Genomic DNA, 26,172 nt, shown 5'->3' with positions numbered 1-26,172 from the left:
AAAAAAAAAAAAAGAATATACACAGAACTGTCTAGAATATACACAGAAATGACACAGAACTGTCCTATGAAAGAAGAATCTTCCTATAACAGTAAATTTGACACAGAACTGTCCTTTACTATCCTAAAAAATACCATTGAAAATAATCTGTTAGCAGATAGAGAATATTCCATTGCTTTTTAAGTAGCGGTGTCTGTTTTCTCTAGGGGGATGGATATGCCTGTGTGTATGTGTCTTAAGTCTTCTTGGGCTGCCATAACAAAATACCAAGACTGGGTGGCTTCAATAACAAATTTATTTTTTCACAGTTCTGGAGGCTGGAATCCTGAGATCAGGGTGCCAGCATGGTTGGGTTGTGGTGAGGGCTCTCTTCCTGGCTTACAGACAGCCACCTTGCTGTATCCTCACATGGCCTTTCCTAGGTGTGTGCATGGGGTGAGAGAGAGATCTCTTTCTCCTCCCCTTATAGCCTACCAGTCCTATGGGTTAAGATCCTACCTTTATCACCTCATTTAGCCTTAATTATCTCCTAACAGCCCTGTCTTCAAATAAGTAAAATTGGGGGTCAGAACTCCCAAGGGAAGAACTTGGGGGGGCAGTACAATTCAGTTCATAGGGCTGTGCATGTGTGTATATGTAAAACATATGAGCAGTAGAGGAAATCATGATATATTTAACTTGAAGAAAGAGATACATGCTTAGACCATAATAACCCAATAGTGAAATTTCTTCATAAAGATATTGTTGTGTTAGTAGAGGTGATATAAATACACTCTTTCGTAGGTTACCAATTGCACCCTTTTTTCCTCAGACCTCATAGTCTTTCCTTAGTTTTCACTGTCCTTCATGTCTTAGCATTTGACATCCTACATTTACCTGATATAGACTTGATACTCTAAGCTACTTACATTGGCTTTTGTATCATGTTGTCCTACTTCCCTATTGTTCATTCTTTTGTTCAAAGAATGGCCAATGTGTGCTGCTGAATGAGACACAATTAGCCCCTCCCTCTAGAGCATGTAATCATGCTTTCTGTCTCTCCTACAGTCTCTTTTCATGATTTCACTATGGAGATTAGTTCTTAGCTGATTGTTTTATCTCTTAGTCTTGACTTAAGGCTTTCTCTGAGAACAGTTTCATTCTCTGGCTTAATTTACCACTTCTTTTGCCAACAATTTGCATCCCTCTCCCTACTTATGATTTTTATCCTGAATTTATTCATTTAGACATTCAGTAAATTTTTATTCAGAGCCAACTGTATGCCTGGTGCAAAGGATACAGAATGATATAGTCTTGGCCTTCAAGTTGCTGACAGAATGCAAAAGGCAATTTAAAATACATTGTGATAGATATGTGTACCAGGTGCCATGGGACAGATAAGTAGGGAGTGCCTGGCTTGGATTTGAAGGAGCAGTGAGAGGGCAAGTATCTCCAATAGAAGGCTGAACATATGTGTATATGAAGGCACCTAGGGTTTTGAAAACATACAAGTATGTATGTTCAGGCAACAGCAAATGGTTCAGTGTGATTGGAGCCTTCAGGGCTGCATGGGGAAGAGTGAGAGATGAGGCTGAGCAATTAAGAAGGTGCCAGATCACCCCAAAGGCAATATTCTCAATATTAAACTAATTTTCTTCCACTATAAACCAGCTCCCCCTCCCAACTTCACATATCTGTCAGTAGAACCATCATTTTCCCTATTTCCTAACCCTCAAGTGGCATCCCCAGGTATGCCTCAGCAATTGTGATCAGTCATGAAGTTGAATATTTTCTATATTCAAAACACTTTTTTTTTTTTAAGATTTTTTTATTGGGTAATTGGGGGATGGGAACCGTGCTGGGGAATTGGGGGAAGGGGAACAGACAAGTTGCTGTCATTTTGTTCTTCAGTCTAGTTGTGGAGGACTTTGCTTCATTGGCCCAACTTGGCACCATTGTTGCACTCTTCCCAGGTGAGGCACATCAGTCGCCGGCTTCTGGACGGCTGCTCACTGCGGCTGCTGGTCGCTCACACTGGCTGCTGGCTACACATGGTAGCCCATGGCAACCCACTGCCACAGGGGCTGCAGCCTACACCGTAGCCGGTGACTCACGGCAGCCCAGCTCCAGGTTGAGCTGTTGTTCAGCATCTTAGCTGTAGAGGGCAGTGTCACTGGCCCTCATATGTGGGATCCGAACCGGGGCCCTCTGGCGTCCCAAGCCAGTTCTTAACCATCGCGCCACTCGGCTGGCCCTTCAAAATACTCTTTTATGTATCCTTTTCTATTTCCACTCTCACCACACTACTTCTCACTTAATTACTGGATTATTTCAAAGCTGTATTAAATGTTCCCCATTCTACTACTTTTTAAAAAATTAATTTCTACAACTTATTTTACCCTGTTGCTGACCCTAACCAAAGAGGTCAGTGATGTTTTATTTCCTACAGGATAAATTCTTTTTTAGGCCAGGATTTTAAATACATAATTCTTTTCAGTAAACCCCAAAATCTCAAGCCCACTTCCCTCCCATTAAAAAACACAAAATTGCATAGTTAAGAGTAATCTGTAGCAAAGATTTTGTTCTGTTAACTCTGAGTTTTCATTATGAACATAACATGTAGTTTATACTGAACAAGTTTTCAAAAGGACAGGTCCCCCTCCCCCACAACCATGTTCCTTGTCACAGTTCTAACCTGTTAATTTAGCCAGATCACTTGCCTTTATGGGAGGCCCTGTATACACTGACTCTAGAAACAGATAATCTGTGTTAGAATCCTGGTTCCACTTAATAGTTTCAGCAAAGTTCTGCAATTCTTAAAACCTCATAACAACTTTATGTGAGAAATGGGGAAAGCGATAGTACCTACTGCACAGGGCTAAGGTAAGGATTGAGTTGATTTCTGTAGCCTATGCCTGGCATGTGTGAGCATGCAGTACATGTTGGCTATAAAATGTTACATACCTTGAACACTCCTTGCTCATTCCCTCTGTGCTCTTGTTGATGTGCTCTTGCCGACCTTGCATCCCTCTACCACTAAATACTCTCCTTGAACGCTTCCCATTACCTATGATTTACCTGCTGTTTCAAGTTCAACTCAGTTGCCTTTTCTTTAATAGTCTTTTCTAACTAGTCTAGTTAAGTTGACCTCTGAATTCCTATAGGACCTTTTCTGTATTCTGTGGTATTTCTTTTTAAATTTACATACAATAAAATTCACTTTTGAGCCAGCCGAGTGGCTCAGTTGGTTAAGAGCTCGCTCAAGAGTTTGAGCTCTGAGCAACAGCGGTTCGATGCCTGGCCCGAGCTGAGCTGCCAACAGGTGGCAGGATGGCTCAGCTAAAAAAAAAAAAAAAAATTCACTTTTTTGTTGTACAGTTCTGTGAGTTTTGACAGATGCTTAGAGTTATGGAATTACTATCACACTGAAGATACAGAACAACTTCATCACCCCCCCTAAAAAATCTACCTTCGTATTGCTTTCTAAACAATTTCATGAGTATACATTCTATTTCTACATGTACAGTTTAGGTTCTTAAACCTAGCATCTGTTTTACAGTAATTTGTTTCCCTTATGAATGGGCTAGTTTAGTATTGAGGATATAGTAAGTAGATACTTGAACGGTTAAATAGTATAAAACAAAGCCAAGCCTAAGAACATGGTAAATTTGAACATATTAAGAAGCTACTAATTTATTTATTTATTTTTTTGTCTTTCATTTTATTTGGGTTAAAATTTTCCAATAAAAATTATTTCTTTGTAACTTCTTAAAGTGATTTTAGAGCCTTGCCAGGGCTAATAAAAACCATTTTTAATTTTTTTCTGCTTTCATTATCAAATATACCTATGGTTTCTATTGTTTTCTAACCCTATTAATTTTAATGTGAAACAAAATTTTATATTTTTCCCCTCCTTAACTACATTTGGCTGTTACAATACTATGATTATTAAATGTATTCACTGAGTTTTTGCTTTGTTTCTTAAACATAGTTAATATATAAAGCAATTCAATTAAAATTGAATTAGTCACAAAATGTAAAATCTTACTGTTTTCTCAACTTTATTTTTCTGTGGGCCAATTTTGCTCACTTCTTTGGGGGTTTCTTTTATTGATTGTCTCTAAAATCAGAGGTCAACACAAGTAAGAGAATTTAAACTTGATCAAAGTGGGGCTGATATGGACAAGCTAATGCTGCATGGTTTCCTCAGTCTTCACTCTTGGATATTATGGAATATTGATTCTTTTTTAGAAAGGGCAAAATATGTTTAAGATTTGCATCCCATTCAGCAGACTTTACTTCCTAACGAAGTGAATTGAATTTAACCATGTGTATCTTTTTTCCCTTCCCCAACAGCTTCCATGCCTATGGCTGTTCTAAATTTGGGCCAAATATATCCATATCAGAGAGGCTTTTTCTGTAAAGACAACAGCATCCAGTATCCGTACCATGACAGTACCGTCACAACCACTGTTCTCATCATAGTGGGGCTTGGTTTACCCATTTCCTCTGTAAGTAAATTAATAAGTAGGTAGTGATGGGTTTGTTGTGCTTGAGGTTGGATGAAGTGATGGAGTTGGGGTGGGAGTGAATCCACAGCACTATCTTCACTAGTGTTGATGTGGTGAATGATTGCTTGAGGAATATACCCACTGTTTTAATCAGGGGCAGTTTCTCCAGTTAAAAGGGAATGTTAACCCAAAACAACTTGATGTCATCAGAAAGAATTATAGAATGATTATTTTAGAATGGAATGGTTCATTTAAGCCATTTGAACCAACTCCTTGTAGTATACAAGTGAAGAAACTAAGACCCAGACACTTGCTCAAGCCCAGTAAGTTATTTTATGGCAGAGCTGAAATTGAGATTATGTTTGTTTTATCATGTTATTAAGTGGAAATTGAGGCCATATAAAGGAGATAGATTTATTAAATAAATTTGAGACAACAACTCAGAAAGGCTATAAATACATATGCAAAATAAAATCCTCAGAACACATGAAAACTGTATCAGTATTTTTTAAGTTTTACTGTCCTTTAGATAGTTCATCAGTTTTTAAGATATTGGGTTTCATTATTTTAGATAACTAGAAAGTTTCCTTCTAGGTTAAGTTTGGAACCTAATAGGTTAAGATTGGCACTTAGGATGTGCTGCCTTCCTTGATCCTCAGCACTGACTGCTGAGCCTTGCCTATGTCTCTTTATGTGATTTGGAAATCAAAGAGAAGGAGCTGAGTACAGATTACCTCCTGAGATCTTGGGAGTGCAGCAGGTCATGCCGCATTTCTCCTCTGACCACCTGTCTCTTACCAGGTGTCTTCCCCAGATAGTTGACTTACAAATTTTTTGTCTTAGCACACTGAGCAGCCTTATTTTCACAATAGGACAGCTTGGCTTTTCTTTCCCTATCTTGCCCCCAAATTGGCTAAGAATAATAACCTAGTTCTTCGGTTTTTCTAATTCATACCTGAATTCATTTTGTCTAGAAGTTATGTTTTGTTTTACTTTTTTAATGGTCTTCAGCACAGTATTCTAAAGATGAAGGGGACTTGGATTTTATGTTCCAAGATATATTAAATATTTCCATGTATAGTATACACACTCTAATTTCATTATAACCACTTTTATAGGAGTGAAAGGGGAGAAAAATCTGGGATTTACTTTAAGGAGAGACTTACTTTTTTCCTAAGAAGTAAATTCCACATAACTGGTAACTTCTATTTTAGCCATCAGGCTTATGAAACAATGTGCAGGAAAGCATGTAGTACTGCCACACTTAAATGATAATAGATAGTGTTACTGTACTTGTATGAAGTACAAGTGTTGTCGTAGCCATTATTTTGAGCAGCTATTGCCAGATAAAATTTTTAAAAAACTACCCCTGTATTTCAGGAGATAATTGCTTGAGGATCAGAAAGTTACTTTTAGTTATTTGACTTGGTACATTTTATCTTTTTCTAAAAAAGCTTTAATTATAAAAATAATACATATTCATTAATTAATTTAAGAAAATCTGTTATAAAAGAAAAAGAAATCACTCTTAGTTCTACTACCTGAAGGCAACTATTGTTAACATTTTGCTATTAATTCCTTTAGTTGGACAATTTTTTAGATCATTATGAACACAGTGCAATTCAGTCTTGTGCCTGTTTTTTACTTATTTTGATAACAAATATTTTTGAGTTCTTATAAATATCAAACAGCTTAAAATTTTAAAAAGTAGTAGACAAAGACTTGGTGTATGAATCATTGAGTTCTTGGCTGTGCATTCCCATGAGGTTGCTATTGGAGAGATGTGATCTGGAAAGATATTGTAATACAAATTTATTTATATTAAAAGTAGTAGTGGTATTTGGCCAGTTTCTGGACCTTAAATATGCTGATGGCTTGTGGATTAATTTAAAGAGATTCTAGAAAATTCCTGGGGTAGATTTGTTTGCTTGTTTTAAGAGTTTATATATAACATCAGATGTAGGAGACTGTTTACTGTAAGGTGATTTATGTTTGATGTAACTTCATACACACATACTTTATAATTTGTTGATGAGTAAAAAGATTTTGGATGATTGAACATTTTAAAGCAGTGACTTAATTTTTACAATCTGAGATCCATAATCTTTTAAAAAAAAATTCGTTCTGTACTGTTTCCTCATCAGCTAATCAAAAAAGATGCAACATTCAGAAAACTATAGATTTTTATATTTTTTTACTTAAAGTTTCTTTTTGGGTTTTAAGGATCCACTTTTTATTTAACACTGTTTTTCCCCTCCCCTTTTTGCTTTATGTAGGTTTACTGTCTCCTTTCTCGGTTCCTTATACATTTACTTTTATAAATTTTTCCATTTCTAGAAAAAGATAAAAGCTGGAATTTGTATGCAGACTTTCAGAGTAATGATAGTAACAATAAAGTTAAATCCCAAATCCTTATGCTGTGAATAAGTATACTTTTACTAGCTTCAACATGTATATAGGTTGGGAATAGAAAACTTTCTGTGTTTAACAGGTTATTTTACACTGACTTGAGTACTGACTGTGAGTAGTTGCTTTTCTTAGGTGTTGATTATTCTATGGTTTAACCTTTTAGTAAAAATGTTTAGCCTAAAATAATATAGTAAAGACAGTTTTGGGATTTTTTTCTTTGTGACCAACTAATAAAACTCCTAAAGAGACATTGTATTATTTACAGTGACCTAAAACGGCATCATGACAAAATAGGAATGCATGTGGATGTATGTGAAAAAGGCTTATTAATTCTTTTATATATAAATACTCATAAATAATTGAGAAACAGATGAATGCCCCAAAGCAAAATGGGCAAAAGGCATGAAGAGAAAGGTGTCAGTGGAAGAAATAAATTGCCAAAAAATGTAAAAAAAAAAAAAAAGATTTCATGTCCCTAAGAAATCAAAATTTACTTTAAAACAGCACTGAGAACATGGCTTGGCCTGTTACATCGGCAAAAGTAAGAGCTTTCCCAGTTTGTCAAGTGTAAAAAAACAAGTATCCCTCATATACAAGGTTGGCAGGGGTATAGACTGATATTAAAAAGAATATATCGGACCTACAAATTGTACTTTCAGCAATTTATGCTATGGAAATAATAATAGTTTCATGCAGAGAATTAGTTACAAGATTATTCATTACAGGATTATTTTTTTATAGCAAAAAATTGAAAGGAAGTTCAGCTGTAAGGGTCTATTCATGATTTACCCCGGTGATGAAATATTATGATATCCATTTTATATTTTTGATACTGCATATCGACCTGGAAAGATCTTTATAATATATTAAGTGAGGGTGGGAGGGAGAAGAATAGTAATGGTTCTCTCTGAATAGTGAGATTATTAGTATATGAGATTATTTTCATTTTATCTCTTGTATTTTCTTTTTTTCCCCTCCCTTGTACACATACTGTTTTTCAAATAAGGAAGGCTGTTTTAAAATTTAAAAACCCGCCAGAAAATATCCCATTTTCATTTTAATAAATGTGAAGTTTACTGTCTTAACTATATACCCATTTCATACAGTTGTTCCAGAAGTTTCACTGTTCTGTGTGTGAGTTTAGTTTTGTCTATCTCCAAGAATGTGCAAAAATAAAAGATTGAAATAATGATATTTTAAAAATACACAATAAATTAAAAACTTCACTCATTTCTCTGGGGCTCAGCAACCTATGTAGCTAACTAGGTTCTTTTAGGAGTAATGGGCCATCTATGGACTTGAGTGGACCTACAGATAAACATAGAGCTTCTTAAAGGCAGAAAGTTTGTTGTGCATGTTTCTATATACCATAATCCAATTTTGATGCTAACCACCGGTCAGACTCCACAGGTTTAAGGTCATAGTCTGCAACAAGACTGTCCTCACCTTAGTTGTCAGCTGCAAGTGAGGTTCCCCAGGCCACCCATACTTTTTACCCACTGGTTACAAATCCAAGGGATTCCCATTGACCCACTTTCCCCACAAGATTGCCCTCACTTCAGATGCCAGCCACAAGTTTGGGGGATTCTTCCTAAGACTGGGCTATGCAAGCCCAGCAAGGACGGGCAGGATGGACACAGAAGGTCAAGGTAAAAGCCTAGTTGAGAAGAGGGCTCAGAGGAGTTTAACTAAAGTTTGGTCAAAGAGAACGTCTTTGTCACTATTTAATATCATTAATGATGAACGTCATCCTAAATGTATACTGTCTATTAAGTTATTAGCTCATGATAGAGGAACATCTATGTAAACATATCTTTTTTTTTTTTTAATTGGGGAATCGGGGGAAGGCAACAGCATTGGGGAATCGGAAGGGGAACAGACAAGTTGCTGTCCTTTTGTTCTTCAGTCTAGTTGTGGAGGACGTCGCTTCACTGGCCCATGTTGGTATTATCATTGCGCTCTTCCCGGGTGAGGCAGATTGGTCGCTGGCTTCTGGACGGCCTCTCACGGGGGCTGCTGGCCGCTCACATGGTAGCCCATGGCAACCCACTGCAGCAGGGGCTGCAGCCTATGCGGACGCCAGCAGCCCAGGTCCACATTGAGCTGTTGTTCAGCATCTTAACTGTAGAGGGCAGTGTCACTGGCCCTCATATGTGGGATCCGAACTGGGGCCCTCTGGTGTCCCAAGCCAGCTCTTAACCAACATGCCACTCGGCCGGCCCTATGTAAACATATCTTAATGTGCAAAATACCTTTACCCTAAGTTCATTTAAAAATATGCATTATTTGAAATCCTATTTTGTCTCCATTGTTTGAAGTGTTTGTCTATTAAAAATTCCTTACTCTAAAATGTGCATTGTTCCAGTTTTTGTTTCCATGTTGACATGGTTGCTGTGCTACCTTTTTAAAGTTTCACCCCATAGGCACAAGGCAATAAGCTTTACTAGGGTTGGGACAGTCTGTTTTGCTCAACATTGTATGTATTCTTAGTGCCAACCGCAGTGCTTAGTATATAATAGGTTTTTAACAAGAATAGGTAGAAAACAATGAAAACTACTAAATGGAAATGGAATAAGATTGCTGCTTATGTTTAATAATAACTACTACCGTGAAAATTCAGCTTAACTCTTTGGCACTATACCATGTTTCTAAGTCATCTTTTAGTATGAGATATCTCATTAAAACACATTTTCAGGAAAATAATGGAACGCTATTATATTGAATATATATCCTGATTATGGATATCTCAAAATATGGGGGACATTGGAATTAAAGAAATTGAATATTATGGAGCTTGGTTTCTTAGGTTGGAAAAAAAATGTATTTTCTTGTTTACTTATTCCCATGTGGAACTGCATTTCTTGTCTCCGTCATGGAAAGTACTGATTCAATCAGTTCTTATGAGCAGTTGTTCTAGCACCCTTTCTTTATATATTGTCACAAAATGAAGTAATACCAGATGCATTCCGAAGTAATTTGCTGTAATCACAGATGTTTTCTTTGTTTAAAATGACTTTTCATGCTACCGTTGGAAGAGGTAATGTATAGATTAGATATATTAAGTATTTTTTATATATTCATTTTACAGAACATTTGAAAATATTTTGGTAAATTTTGTTTTGTATTGTGTGAACTTAAAGGAAAGTTATATAAATATTGAGTGTATACTGCCAATAATGAAAACTGAAGCTCTGTTAGTTGCACATTAGTCAAGCTTACTGAATTCCACTGTTTTCCTAATTGTTATGGGTTTTTAAGGGAATCACTGGGAGAAATAACTGCTTATAAAATCTTCTTGAGTTTTAGGACATGTTATGGAATGCCTTTGCTAAGGTTAAGTAGTTAAGAGCTATTGCTTCACACACTGAGTACAGCTCTATGAACTGAATAGGCATCTTCTAACTTTTCTGCCGCATATATCTTGATAAATCTGCGGGCTTTGAATGGGTTAAATTTCATTCCTACATAAGAACTCTGATTTTTGAAAAGCCCTAAAAGCTCTTTCTACTAAATGAGCTTTATCAGTGAGTTATATGTGATAAGAAGACAATTAAAATTAAAATACTCATTTTATCTACCACCTGGAATTAAGTCTTAATACCATCTAAACTTGCTATCAGAGTTATATCCCCCTCCCTCACTTTCCACTTTTACTTTTTTAGGCAGAAGTGATGTAATTTTTTTTTAAAAGATTTTTATTGGGGAATTGGGGGGATGGGAACAGCGCTGGGGAATTGGGGGAAGGGGAACAGACAATTTGCTGTCCTTTTGTTCTTCAGTCTAGTTGTGGAGGACGTTGCTTCACTGGCCCAAGTTGGCACCATCATTGCGCTCTTCCCAGGGGGAGGCAGATCAGTTGCTGGCTTCTGGACGCTACTCACTGCGGCTTGAGAGCCGCTCACGCTGGCTGCTGGCTACACACAGTAGCCCATGGCAACCCACTGCAGCAGGGGCTGCAGCGTATGCCGTCGCCGGCGACTCACAGCAGCCCAGCTCCAGGTTGAGCTGTTGTTCAGCACTTAGCTGTAGAGGGCAGTGTCACTGGCCCTCATATGTGGGATCCGAACTGGGGCCCTCTGGCATCCCAAACCAGCTCTTAACCATCACGCCACTCGGCCGGCCCCAGAAGTGATGTAATTTTTAATTTGTTAAACATTGAATTGGTGATTGGGCCAAACATAAATATATTTGATAGATATAATGAGATTAATATGCAGTTATTTTAATATATATGAAAAAGGTCAGATTTATCTCCTTTCCATTAATTATTAAACTTTTTGTAAAACAGAACACATTTTTTTTTTCCTGTTTACAAACCTTCATCTCTGAATATATGAAAATATTAGCACAACGATGTCTGTATTTTTCTGTTTTGGACAAAAGAGTCTGAAGGCAGAATATCTCAGTATAACTTATTTTGGGAATGTTATCTGTCACACTTTAGGTAAAAGTGAAGTGAAGGCATTTGTATTATTATTTCATGACTTTATTTTCCTCTTTCATAAATAAAACAAAAAACTCTAGCTGGGGATTTTTTGTACTTTATCTTTTAGGTGCTAAGAAATTGATTGAACTCACGACATTATTTCTTTGAAAACTTTTTTTGTAATTAAAAATAAATATGCACCTTAGATTTGGCAATGATTTTTAGATAATAACACCAAAAGCATGGTCAATGAAAGAAATAATTGATACGTTGGACTTCATTAAAATTAAAAACTTTTGCTCTGTGTAAAGCCACAGACTGGGGGGAAATATTTATAAAACATATCTGATAAAGGATTGTATCCAAAATAAACACAGAACTCTCAAAACTCAACAATAAGAAAACAACCCAATAAATAAGTGAGGAAAAGATCTGAACAGACACCTTACCAAGGAAAATAATAGAGATGGCAAATAAGCTATATGAAAAGATGCCCAATATCAGATTTCATTAAGGAATTGTAAATTAAAACAATGATGAGCTATTACTACATACCTGTTAGGATGACTAAAATCTAAAACATAACACCAAATGCTAGTACGGATGTGGATCAATAGATGTTCTCATTTATTGCCGGTGGGAATATAAAATGATACAGCCATTTTAGAAGATAGTTTGGCAGTTTCTTTCAAAACTAAACATAGTCCTACCATATGATCTAGCAATCATGCTTCTAGGTATTTACCCAAAGTAATAGAAAATTTATATCCACACAAAAACCAGCATATGGATTTTTCTGACAGTTTTATTCATAATTGCCAAAACTTGGCATCAACTGAGATGTCCTTCAGTAGGTGAATGGAGAGACTGTGGTACATCCATTCAGTGGAATATTACTTAGTGCTAAAAACAATTGAGGTATCCAGACATAAAAAGACATGGAAGAACTTTAAATGCATATAGCTAAGTGAAAGAAGCCAATCTGAAAAGGATTCACACTGTGATTCCAAACATATGACATTTTGGAAAAGGCAAAACTATGGAAGCAATAAAAACATCAGTGTTTGCCAGGAGTTGGGAGGAAGAGAGGAGGGATGAGTAGTTTGATTACAGATGAGTTTTAGAGAGTAGTAAAACTATTCTGTATGATACTGTAATGGCGGATGCATGATGTTATGTATTTGTCAAAATACATAGAACTGTAAAAAACAAAGAATGAACCCTAATGTGTACTATGGAGTTAAGTTAATAATAATATATCAGTATTGGTTCATCAGTTGTATCAAATGTACCACACTAATGAAAGATGTTTAAAATAGGGGAAATTATAAGTGGTGGTTGTAAGTGAGGGAATACATCTTTTACCTTCTGCTCAGTTTTTCTTATAAATCTAAAACTGCTCTAATAAATAAAAGTATTCATTTTTAAAAATTAAAAAAAAATTTGCTCAAAGTTTGGTGAAATGTCAATGCTATTTGGTTAAATAACAGTTAAGATTGCTACAAATGATTATCCTCATAGTTAGTGACTATATATTCATTGCTATGAATTGGATTACCTGATAAACTATAAAAAGTAAAGTTTCAGGGCTATGATTCATATAATTTATCTATTTGTGAACTCATGAGTATTTATTTTGACTTGAGATTATTTGTTCTTACCAAAGGAAAGGAGTGCACAATTGATTGACAGTTTAATAAATAGAATAAACTTTTAATTTATAAGACTTAATCTAGTGAAGACTTAAATTTGGGAAAGAAAATAGTACTTACAAATCAGTGCCAGTTTTTAGTTTTTATAGTGAAAAACCACAAACAAGGAACTGGAATCTTGTGGCACTTATAGTCCTCTAATTAAGAAAATATACTTGTATGTGTGGGATATATTTAGTGTATTTTATGTAAGGGACCATTACTTTTTAAAGTTTTATTCAATAGACCTTTAATACATTGACTTTTTTGGCTCTTTGAAAAATAATACGTTGGACTTAGAAGCATCTTTTAATAGTGAAGATTTTATCTAAATACAGGTCCATAGTCCATTACCCAAACTCTGGGAGCCAGAAATTTTTGAGTTTTTGAAAGGTTATATGATTAATATACCTATGTCATGCCCTCAGCAGAGCCTAGTACAGTATCTCATAATCAAGACATTAATATTTATACAGTGAAATGACTAGTCAAAGTAAGTAGGGTAAATAAAGGTTAGGGTTGTTCATTTTTTCAGGTTAAGTTTTGCCATTTAGATAAGTTCAGGTTGGGTTTTGGCACCAAATGTTATGAAAGAACTAAGAATTTGAGGTCTTTGGGTCTTAGAATAAGGGATTATAGGCCTTTGAATGAAAGCTGATTTAAAATTATTTAATTTCTTCGTCATGTTATGTGGTTACTTTAAACAAATATTTGAAAATCTCAAATTTAATTTTTGTTGAGGAGCAGGACCTATGGTTAAAAGAGTAAGCTTAGAATTGCTTATGTGAAACACCCATTTGTGATTGGAGTACAGGATTGGTGATGTAAGCCATAAAAAATAAACATGTCCATTGCAGTACAGTGATTTTGAATACTACCTTATTCAGTAACTGTGAAGTGTGAGCAAAAATAGTGTCCTGGAAAGAAGCCACTCACAAAAACACTTGGTGATTCCTTGTAGCTAGAAATAACTTAAGTCTCATATCTGGCTTTCTGGAAAATCACTTAATACCCTATTGTAGCCAGATTTCTTTGGGCTCTATCTGTAAATAAGAATTTTTAAAAGTTCTCTACCATTTCTGTCCGTTATCTTGAAGCTTTCATATTTAGAACTAGGATGAGATAAGATCTGAAAAAAAAAACACGACAGTTTACTTCTTGATCGTGAACTTGTGTTTCTAGCATGACAAGAAATGGAATTCATATTACTTATAGAAAGAAACCTTCTTGTGTTTTTACATCTGTTTTTGGATTATGAATAGTCAACACCAGTTCAGAGCATGGTATTAGAACAACCTACTTTCAGAAGGTAGTTCCCCAATGCTGCCTCTGGCACCAAGGTAGGTAGCAGTAGTGAGGAACCTTTTTAATCGAAGGTGACTTTCTATGGGCTATCTTGGCTTAGAGGGCTGGGTGGGGCTTGGGAGAATCCATTGTGGGATCTTGTTATATCTAGGGGGGTGTATGAGCAGAGGTTACTGACAGGGTAGTAAGTGGGAAGAATGGTCTAGTGATTCATTGATTTTTTTCAGTAGAATACTTGGGAATTTTGAAGCACAGTGCACCAATTATGTGTTTTTAGTTAAATATGCATGTGTGTTAAATCAGATTTATACTTCGGTGTTAATCCTCTGATGTATCTAAAAGCATCATTTTAGAAGATACCAACATTTGAGAGAAAATAAGATTTCTGTCAAATTAATTTCTCTGTAACTTGGGGGAATATACTCTTGTTTAATTTTAGCAGCAGATTACCTTTTTTTTGTGTGAAGAATCACTGTTCTGTGGGACCCAGTAATAAAATCACTGGGCAAGGAGATGGAAAGAGCAACTGGAAAAGACACTTTTTTTGTTTACTATAGAATTTTGCTTATTCTCTTTGAAAATGTTATAAATTGGGTGTTAATTGTTTGGTTTACAATTTTTGCATATGTAAATGGAAAGCTGTGTTTGTTCTGTCATTTATTGTCTATTGTATATGAAGCACCACTGTGTTATAGATTCTTTCTCTCCTCATGACAACTCTCTGAGGTTGGTATTTCTCTTTTATAGCTACCAAGAGGCCAAGTTGGGATTTTAACCCCATCAGGTCTGCCTTACTCTATTGTTCATGTTCTTTTTGACAGTCCCTCATTGTCTTCAGGGTGGAATGGGTCTCTTGATGGAAGTGGGTAAGTCCTATAAGCTCTTTTGTTTTGGTTTTCTTTTATCAGTTGGAAGTTGTGAATGTGAGTCTAGGTGGAGAAGATTAGATTAGGGAAGAGTGGTTGGAAACAGGCTAGTGTGATAGCAGTCACCAAGGCATACTGTGGAGCTTGTCTGTCCAGATTGACTTTATCTGCCGGAAGAATTTTCGAGTACTGATCTAGACAATTTAAGATTGAAAATTTGAATGTTTTTTAGCTCCACTCCTGAAATTCAGCGTGACTTTGTGTAAGTCACTTAATCTGTTCATAACCAAGAAGCGTCTCGGTTAATCAGAAAGCCATGAGAAGAGGGTTTGTTTCATTGATGCAGGCAGAGTTCACTGATTTAGCTCCAAGTACAACAAATCACTTTGGTATTATATTGGGTTGTCGGAAAAGTCATGATGTATCTTTTCTATGTTTTTTTGTTGCAAAAATGCCTCATGACTTTTCCGACAACCCAATACTTTAGAGAAGGGCATTGCCAATTATTCACCTAAGCAAGAGTGAAATCCCTTGTCTGTATTTCTTTCCTTGATCTTCTCATTGTCTGTCCTTTCTACTCATGTAGGGCTTTAATAATCTTTTCTATGGAACTTAAATCAATTCTAGAAGAACGCTTGGTTACTTATTGTATGTGATATATTAGTAGCCTCCTTGGGAATCTTTCAAGGATAAGCTGATCCTCCCCTTCCCCAAATATAATTAGAAATTCTTGCTTTTCTTAATTTTTCTACTTCAAAGGTCCTGTCCTTTGTCTGTCTCAGCCATTTACCTTTCATGGTTATACTCCTAGTTAATGTGATTTCTAATAACTTAAACCCCTCCATAATCTGAATTTTAAGCGTTCTATTTTCTAATCACCATCTTCATGGAAACAGTTCCTGTTAATAATCAGCAATTTCCAAGTTGTTAAATCCAGCAGTATTCATGTTATTTGGTCTACGCAGCATTTTAAAACATTTTTAAGTGTTTTATTTAAAAATAATTTTAGACTCACATAGAAGTTGCAAAAATAGTTCAGAGTTCCCATGTACCCTTCCCTTAGCTTCCCCCAAGAGTGACATCTTACATAACTATGGTAAAATCAGTATTAATAACTAAAATACAGATCTTATTCAGTTCACCAGTTTTTACATGAAGTCTTGTGTGTATGTGTGTGTATAATTCAATGAAATTGATCACATGTATAGATTGTGTAACCATTACTACAATCAGGGTTCAGAACTGTTCATCACCCTTGAAAAACTCCCTCATACTATTTCTATAGTTACTCCCTCCCCCAAACCCTAACCCTTGGCAACCACTGATCTAAGTCTCCATCGCTATAATTTTGTCAAGTGTGTTATATAAATGGATTCATACAATATATATCCTTTTGGAATTGGCTTTTTTCAAAAAAAACTCAAGAGTTATGGTCTTGAGATCTATCCAAGTTGCAATCATCAACAGTTTATTTTTGTTGTTGTTGAATAGTATGTCATTATATGGATGTATCACAATTTTTCCATTTGTCTGTTGATTGTCTGTCTTGGTTATTTCAAGTTTTTGACTGTTACAAGTAAAGCTTTATGAAATGTGTCTACAGGTTTTTGGGTGAATATAAGTTTTCATTTTTCTAGGGTAGATACCCAGTAGTGAGATTCCTGGGTCTTTTGGTAAATGTATTGAAATGTAAATGTGTTGAAATTTTAAAAAAAACTGCCAAACTGTTTTTCGAGAGTGGCAATACCATTTTGCATTCTTACCAGGAACGTAAAGGGGTCCATTTGTTCTGCATTTTCACCAGCACTGGTATTTTTTATTTTAACCATTTTAATAGCCATGTAGTGATATCGCGACAGGGCTTTTACTTTGCTTTTCTCTAATTCCGCTGATACTGAACATCTTTTCATGTGCTTGCGTACTATCTATGTATCCTCTTTGGTGAAGTGTATATTTAAGTTTTTTGCTTCTTTTCCCTTTTCTTTTTTCTTTTTTTTCTTCTTTCTTTCTATGTATCTGTGTATCTGTCTATCTTCACTGTGGAGTTTAGAAAGATCTTCATAGATTCTGGATACATGGTCTTTTGTTGAATATGTGATTTGCAGATATTTTTTCCCCACTCAGTAGCTTGTCTTTTCATTCTCTTTAAAGTACCTTTAAAGAGCATAAGTTGTTAATTTTGATTAGTCAAGTTTTTTGCTTTGTTTTGTTTTTAATATATGAGAAAATTTTTGCTCAGAGAAGTTAAGTAATTTGCCACAGATCCTACACATAGTAAATAACAAGGCTAGGATTTGAAACTGGGATGAATTGAGTTTATTGGTATTTTTTCCTTTTATAGGTTGTGTTTTTGGTGTTATGTGTTCTTCACCTAACACTATTACAAAGAATTTTTTTCTGTTTTCTTTTAAAAGTGTTATAGTTTTCTGGGTTATACTTATCTGTATGATCCATTTTGTGTTTAATTTTGTATAACGTGTGAGGTTTAAGTTGGGATTCACTTTTTTGTGTGTGTGTATGGATGACCAGTTGTTCCAATATCACTTGCTGAAAAGCTCTCCTTTCTCCATTGAATTGTTTGTACCATTCTTTAAAAATGAAAAGGTAGCTGGTTGTACTTATTTGGGTCTATTTCTGGACTCTGTTCTTGCTCCATTGATATATGTGTCCTTCCTTCCTCTTGTACTACACTGTCTTGATTACTGTAGCTATATATTGGGTGGTAAAAATATATAATGAATAGCTTAAAATCGGGTGGGGAAAAAATAAAGTATAGCTAAATTTTTCTCAAAAAATTCAGGGAGTGTGACTCCTCCAACTTTATTATTCTTGTTTCAGAACTGTTTTAGCTGTCTCATTCTCTTGCTTTTCCACATGAATTTTAGAATCAATGTGTCTACAAACAATCTGGCTGGAATTTTGATAAGAATTGCAATAAAGTTGTAGATTAGTTTGGAGATAATTCACATCTTTACCCCTAAATCTTACAATCCATGTCTTTATTTAGGCATTTGATTTCTTTCATCAGTGTTTTGTAGTTTTCAGCATATAGATCCTGTACATATTTTATTAGGATTATACCTAAATGTTTCAATGTTTTGAACTATTATGAATGATATTGTACTTTTAATTTTGGTCTCCAATTGTTTGTTGCTGCTATGTAGAAATATGATTGATTTTTGTGTGTTGACCTTATATCCTGTGACCTTGCTACACACACTCGTTCTAGGAATTTTGAGATTGATTCCTTGGGATTTTCTACACTCTCCTGATTTTAATTTTACCTTAAATGGCTGCTTTTCACCTTCTTCTTTGAAGTTTCTTCTCTTCTTCATGATCTTTTAATTTTGGAGTGCTCCAGGGATCAGTCTGTGGGTCCTCTTTTCTCCTCTTTGTATACTCACTTCTTGGTGATCATGTCCAGTTTCATGAAGGCTCTAATACCACCTCTATGCCAAATTTGTACCTTCAGCTTGGACCTCTCCCCCAGTGGACTTTACATCCAACTGCCTACTTGACATCTCTACTAATAGGCACCTCAAGCTTGAGGCATCCAAATATGAACTCTTGGATCTGCCTTTTATTCAGTCTCCAGTTTTCCCCAGCTCAGTTAATGCACTTTCAAACTTCTGGACTCTCAAATAGAAAACCTTAGGGTCATTGTTGACGCCTTTCTCACACTCATATCCACCCATCAGTAAATGCTGTTGACCCTCGTTTCAAAATAAATTCAGAATATGACCACTATAAAACCTGTGCTGTGCCTACAGTCCCTCTCCACTTCAAACTAGTACCTTGTACAGAGTAGTAAGAAGTCAGTTAACTGTTGGACTGAATTGAATGATTGCTTCTTTATTAAAGAAATGGTATCAGGACTTTGAGATCTCAGTTTGTCGAATTATAATGTCCCTTAATGTTGGAAAAAATAACAATTATTTTTATATCTTGAGGTTCCAGAATTCCTAAGACTTCTATTATAGATGGAGTTCCTTAACCTTTTGGTTTGTATATTTGTACAAGTTCAAATGCTAATATTAAACTTTTTTCATAGTTTTCCTTTAAGATACAGTGATAGAGTTTACAAATAGGAAAATGTTCTAGCTTCATTTTATTTTAGTTATAATTTGTTGTGTAGGTTGAAAATGATTATTTTTCAGTTTTTAAAAATTCTGTCTCTAGGAAAGATTAATGTTAATGAAATAGGCTCAGATAAGAACTCCATGTAACACAAGAGTACATTATAAATTCTTACTTGTTTACAGCAAAAGAGGGATATTCATGTTGTAAGTAATAAAGGAGTACAGTCATCCAGGTATTTGTTCAGTTATACAGTACTCATGGTCATAGTTCTCTCTTCTTTTTTTTTTTTTAAAGATTTTTATTGGGGGATGGAGGGGAAGAGTACTGGGGAATCGGGGGAAGGGGAACAGACAAGTTGCTATCCTTTTTTTTGTGTTCTTCAGTCTAGTTGTAGAGGACGTTGCTTCACTGGCCCATGTTGGTATCATCATTGCGCTCTTCCCAGGTGAGGCAAATCGGTCACTGGCTTCTGGACGGCCGCTCACGGCGGCTCTTGGCAGCTCACACCAGCTGCCAGCTGCTCACGCTGGCTGCTGGCCACACACGGTAGCTTATGGCAACCCACTGCAGCAGGGGCTGCAGCCTACGCCCCATCGTCGGTGACTCACGGCAGCCCAGCTCCAGGTTGAGCTGTTGTTCACCATCTTAGCTGTAGAGGGTGCAGCGTCACTGGCCCTCATATGGGATCCGAACTGGGTCCCTGCTGCTCAGAGCTGGCATCCCAAACCAGCTCTTAACCAATGCGCCACTCGGCTGGCCTGATAGTTCTCTCTTCTTGGCTTTTGTTTTTTTGGAGTTCAGTAATTATTTTTTTTTTTTTCTGATTAATTCCTTCTGTTTCCTGAACTATTTTCATTTTGTCTTGTATCTCCATGTGCACTTCAGTTCATGCGTGAATGGGGCAGACTGATTTCACAGGTTCTTTTGAATAGTCATCAGAATTTCTCTTAAATGTAAGCAGAGGGAAAAGCAATGAGGCATTGGCATAGTCTTTTTACTGTCTTATTAAGTATGATTATATTTTAGGTACTCACTGGCATCTTTTGACAGCTTGTATTTTTAAAATTGACTCTTTCCTACTTGGTATTTTCCCTATTGGTAAATAAACAAAGGAAGATTTTTCAAATGACCTAATAGAGATGGTAGACTAAATACACACACACCTCACATATCTATTTAGCCTAGAGGCACAGTCAGGTGGCAAAAATAATAATAGACCCGTTATTCTACGGGTTAGCCTGTCCCTTTTGATTCTTTAGGTTTCTAGTCTCCATCTATATCCTTTCTTGTTCAGGCATTAAAGGAATGTGATCCCTGAGATAGATACTTCACAAATGGGCATCATTCTCTATGTTCATTGGGGTCCTTTGGTCTGCCAGTGGGGTCTTTTTGTTTTCTTCTAGGCCATTGAGATATGGTAGCTGAACTCTCAACAAATCTCAAGGTGCCTGACATTTTGGGGTCAGAATTTCCTCGTTTCTTGCCTCCTGCTATTAGCCCTGAATCAGTGTGACCCTTAATGAATGGCTACTGTTGACTCTGGAGTTGCATGCTACTCTCTCCTGGGCATATATCTGGTGGGTTTTATATCCATATAATGGAATACTGTTCTGCTGTGAAAAGGAGCAAAATATCAATCTACGCTACACCATGGATGAAACTTGTAACATTATTTTTGTTGAGGCATTTATGTAGTTTTCACTATTAGAAGAGTTCCCTTCACATGTAAAAAGTATTTAATCACAGTTTCTCAGTTTTGCTGGACACCCCACCACCAATTTTTCTAACTAAGATACTTGTTAGTATTTAGATTATGGTATGGAGATGCTGAGTATTTGTGCAAGAGGAAGTTAAAGAGATATGTGACCACACCCTTAACGTTACTTTTTCCTATCTCTGGAGAAGTGCTCTTGTGGAATTTAGTGTGTGGAAGTGATGAGTTACCATATCACATACTCTCTTTTGTATTAATATTCACCGGTAGAAGGTAGAAAGGCTGTATTTATTTGTGGGTGAGTATGAGTTAACTATGCAGAGAATCTGATTCTTAAACAGGCTAATATGACAAGCCATGTGGGCATATTAAAAAGCAGGATGTGGGAATGTAAAGTGGTGTAGCCATTTGGAAAACAGTTTGGCAATTTCCTAAAAAGTTAAACGTATGACCCAGCTATTCCACTCCTACATATCTACTTAATAGAAATGAAAATATGTAGTCACACAAAGACTTGTATGTGAATGTTTGTAGTGACATTAGTCATAATAGACAAAAACTGGAAACAACCCAAATGTCCATTAACTGGTGAATGGATAAACCAAATGTAGTACGTATATATGTACAATAGGATACTATTCAGCAATAAAAAGGAATAAAATGCATGCTACAACATGGATGAACCTCAAAAACATTATGTTAAGTGATAAAAGCCACTTCAAAATACCACATGTTGTATGATTCATTTATATGAAATGTTCACAAAAGGCAAATCTCTGTAGAGACAAAACAGATGAGTGGTTGCCTGGGGTTGGTGGTGGGAGCAATGATTGAATGCAGATGGGCTCACGAGTATTTGGGGGGTTTTGAAGATATTCTAAAACCAGATTGTGGTGATGGTTGCACAACTCTATACATTTACCAAAATAATTGAATTATATACTTAGAGTGGATGAATTTTATGGTAACCTCAATAAAGGGAATGAAGATGAATTTTGTCCACTGAAGTATTAAGAGAAACATTGTTTGACCAATATAGTCATTTGACAAATGGTGAAAAGAGATTGTTTTAGAGATGTACTCCAGGTAAAAGGAAAAGGATGTTTGACTTGAATTTATAAAAGAGCAAATGAAACCCTTCACTTTGCCTTGAAATCATAGTAAATGTTTAAGGTAGCATCAGATATCTTTACTTAAATTTTTGCATTTCTCCATGCTTTTGTGTACTGTGGCTAGTAGAGAAAATTGGTGGTATAAAGTAACCTTTCTGGAGGGTTTTGTCAAGGACCTTAACGTTTATATCCTTCGGCCTATAGAATTCCATAAAAATATATTCTAAGGAAATAATTAGATATGCAAATAAGGACTGGTATTTGGAAATGTTCACTATAGTGTTATATAGGGTAATAAAACAATAATAACCTACCTGTTAGGGGGGAATGGTTGTAATTGTTTAAGGTATGTCTCTTGGATGCAAGGAGTAGAATCCCTTTCTAACTAGCTTAAGTAAAAATGGGTTTTGTTGAAAGGTTGCAAGGCACTCTAAAAACTCCACAAACAGCAAGTTCAGAGAGGCGTTCTGGCAATGAGGAACCAGAGCTGCTTTCTCCATTCCTCAGTCTCACGGGTCGGGCTCGTCACTTCTGTTTTCTATGCAGACCTGCGGCATCCTCAGGCTCATCTTCAGCCAGTCTTTCTTATGAATGGCCCAGTGCTGTTTGCCAGCTCTGAGTCAGGCTTTATTCCCATTCCAACATTTCCAGAGCAGGAATCTGTACTAGTTCATCTTTTTGAGCCTTATGTGGGTCAGTGAACAACGGGTCTACATTCAGGTTTAATTACTTTGTGAAAATGAAATGGCATTGGGTAATGACTTTGATGTAACACATCACATGGGCTTATATGAGATTACAAATATTAGCTATTAATTTAAAAATATTTCTTAGGCCTTCTGTGATATGATCTCTACTCTTCACTCAAACTCTCAAAAGAATAGTGTGCATTTGTGGTAAATTCATTCTTTTTTATTTTTTTATATCATTTATTACTGAAACCTCTATGGTCTGGTTTCCACCCCTCGTTTCTTATTAAAACCACTTTTACTAAGTCTGGCAATTGAAAACCCATTGAACATTGTGGACCAACCACGACTTCCGGAAATTCTCTGGACTTGGCCTCAGGGTCATTACTCTCCCCTGACCTTCCTTCAGCCCACCAAGTCAGCCTCAGTGGATCTTTTTCTGCTCATCCCTTTAGTATTGCTGTTGCTCTGTCCCACACCCTGCACTTCTTTTACTTCAGAGCCATCCTGCACAATTTCTTTTACCTTTGTGGCTTCAGATATTTCTTATATCCTCAAATCTCTATCTCTGTACCAGACCCCTGCTGCTGAGATTCTGACTGATAACCACCGGCTCACAGCCTCATCAGCTCTCCTCTTTTGAACCCTCATAGCTCTTTGTACTTCTGTTTATTCTCTGCCATAATTATGTACATTATTTAATTTTGTTTGTTTGTTTTTTAGCTGAGCCATCCTGCCACCTGTTGGCAGCTTAGTGGCAGCTCAGCTCGGGCCGGGACTCGAACTGCTGTTGCTCAGAGCTCAAACTCTTGAGTGAGCTCTTAACCAACTGAGCCACTCGGCCGGCCCTTGTACATTATTTAATTTTGTATTCCTGGTAGCACCTAGCAGAATTCCTTGCACAATGGACTCACTCAATATTTTCTCACTTGAATATCTCTATTTTAAAAACTAGACTAATTATACTTGTATGTGATTTTATTTTGTTTCCCTCCTATCCTAAAAAATACCCACAAACATTTTTTCTAAATCTAAGAATAATTTCTAACACAGTTTTTGTGGTCAAAGGAAAAAAATCAACTTAATGTTAATGAATATTCCAGTTAAAAACATTTCTCAATATATTTGGGCCTATTAAGTATGAAGTTTTTCCTGAGAATGAGGACATAAAACCTACCGAGTTTTAGATACTAATCATATGTGGATTTAACTTCTGTACTAGATATCTTTTCTTACTCCAAAATAAATAAATGCCCTTTGAAAAGCTAAAGCAATTCGGAAATATGCAATGTAGACACTGAAAATTTCCAATATTATGTGTAGACTTCTTACAAGTAAAATGAATTATAGACGTGGTGGCTCTTTGTAATGCAAAATAAATTTGCCCTTTGGGTTAGCGTATAGTTATTGGTTGAAGGCTAAGCGTTTAGTGACTGTATCAGCAGGCAACAACTAACCCTTCTGCTCTGAATATTCACCTCCAAAGTGTGTGCTGAGTACAAAAGGTGTGACTGTACTATTTGTATTAAAGGCTTGGGTATTTCACCTCATTATTCTGAATTCAGACAATTTGGTGGATCAGAGGCGAGTCTGAATTCAAATACGAGAGGTGGTATAAGGGTCAGTTAGCAAAGTCAGTTCTATTAAAATTTTTTTTTTTAATGAAGCATTTACTAGAAGTATGGCTTTGGAAACCTTGTGAGCATCTCATAGACTTCTAATGAATTTAACACTGTTGGCAAATTGGCTCACACAAAGAAATAAACTTTGGTTTGTGTATTCAGGGTCTCTGTGAAAACCAGGAAGAAAAATGAAGGAACTAGGAATGTGCTTCTGCTTTTCATTTGGCTCTTGTCGATTGAACAGATTTGATATTTGTAGTAAATGACACTCAGGCAGAGTGGCAGAGGCTTGCCTGTCATTCAGCTTTCAGGCAGGGCTTTATGGAGTTAATGAGAACTGTAAGTGGTCATCAAGACTTGGTGCGTCACGGGAAGAATACTTGAACACAAAATATGTTAGCTTAGTGGTTATGGTGTTACTGCTGAGAGAATGAGTCATTTAGGGAGACAGCCTTCTGTACTTGAATAAGCCTTGAAGCAGACCTCATGTTGAGGGTTTCTGCTAAACCATATGTATCTCCTTTACAAAGCAGTACGAGTCAGTATGGTGTTGCAATATTATTAATAACGGTGCCAAATTCAGTGAAGCAAAGTTCTGAATTCTTAAAGTTCACACTTAGGTAAAAGGAGGACATTTTAGGAGGTAAGTGTGAGACATGATCTTTAGGGAAAACATTGCTGATGGAAACAGAGAGAGCTGTGTTTCAGGTGCTTTTGTGCTTGATTCCATTGTCCATCTTTTCTTAAGAAACTTGATTTAAGTTCAGACTACTTTTCACAGCACCTCTAAACTGGCTGTAGACAGTACAGAAATGAGTAGATAAAGTTTTATTTAGATACTCTGATAGCTTAGACCATGACCTGTCTAACAGTGGTAGTAATAGAGACAAAATGGGGAATGACAAAATGCTATTTTTCTTTTGGAAGCAAAGTCTGTGACAAATTGGTTTGGAAATAGTATTGAAAACAGCCCTGTGATGAAATGACAAACAAGAGCATGAGAAGGGATATATATTTTTTTCTTCTAAAATCCATTCAGTGTATTTGGGCAGAAACAAAAGGAAGAAGATACTCTTGGTTAAATTGATTAGTAGAGGACATGGAACGTTGTTTCCTGTAGAAAAAATATCTTTACCCTAAACTGTAATCTTTCTAGCTTCTGTTGCATGCGTTGCTGCATTTTCTTTTTATATGTGCTCTTATTTATTTTCATGGCAAATGTATTTTTAAACAGCCTCTGGAATAATTATTGCCATTAATTAGTTTTGATATTTCTTTTTTAATGATATTTTCATTTATTCCTTTTGCTAGCTGGATTGCCTTTTGCAATTCTTACTTCAAGGCATACCCCCTTCCAACGAGGATTATTCTGTAATGATGAGTCCATCAAGTACCCTTACAAAGAAGACACCATACCTTATGCGTTATTAGGTGGAATAATCATTCCATTCAGTATTATCGTTGTAAGTTAAATCCGCTTTTTCCAAATTTATCACTTTTGGGCAGTTGGCTTAATTTTTGTGTTAATCTGTTAATGATTGAATGCATAACCCTGTAAAACAATGTATTTTTTTTTTAACTTTTAATTGAAAGTGTTATTTGATCAAGATAATTGTGGCTATTTTAGGTGGGGACAGAAGAATAACAATGTATAATTAGAAGAACCTTGCTGAATATGTGTAGGTTTTATGCTAATCTTTTCCAAGTCACTGTGTTTTTTAGAGCTGTAATTGGCTATTGTTTCAATAATCTTGTAATAGATGAATGT

At 36.0% G+C, this 26,172-nt stretch overlaps 1 protein-coding gene across 2 annotated transcripts in view; it reads left to right on the top strand.

Moving 5' to 3' along the window:
• PLPP1 (phospholipid phosphatase 1) overlaps positions 1-26,172 on the top strand; it is a 100,663-nt gene that overhangs the window by 46,203 nt on the left and 28,288 nt on the right. Inside the window, exon 2 of one of the 2 annotated variants that reach the window (XM_019641442.1) lies at positions 25,716-25,867. In XM_019641442.1, the coding sequence (XP_019496987.1) occupies positions 25,716-25,867 (152 nt within the window). Of the gene's footprint in view, positions 1-4,335; positions 4,491-25,715; positions 25,868-26,172 lie in introns of both variants that reach the window. The other variant, XM_019641441.1, reaches the window with a different exon arrangement.

This window comes from Hipposideros armiger, unplaced genomic scaffold, assembly GCF_001890085.2.
Source record: "Hipposideros armiger isolate ML-2016 unplaced genomic scaffold, ASM189008v1 scaffold_60, whole genome shotgun sequence".
In the NCBI taxonomy this organism is placed as follows: domain Eukaryota; kingdom Metazoa; phylum Chordata; class Mammalia; order Chiroptera; family Hipposideridae; genus Hipposideros; species Hipposideros armiger.
The sequence above is the reverse complement of the archived record's forward strand: the minus strand, read 5'-3'. Positions and strand labels throughout refer to the sequence as shown.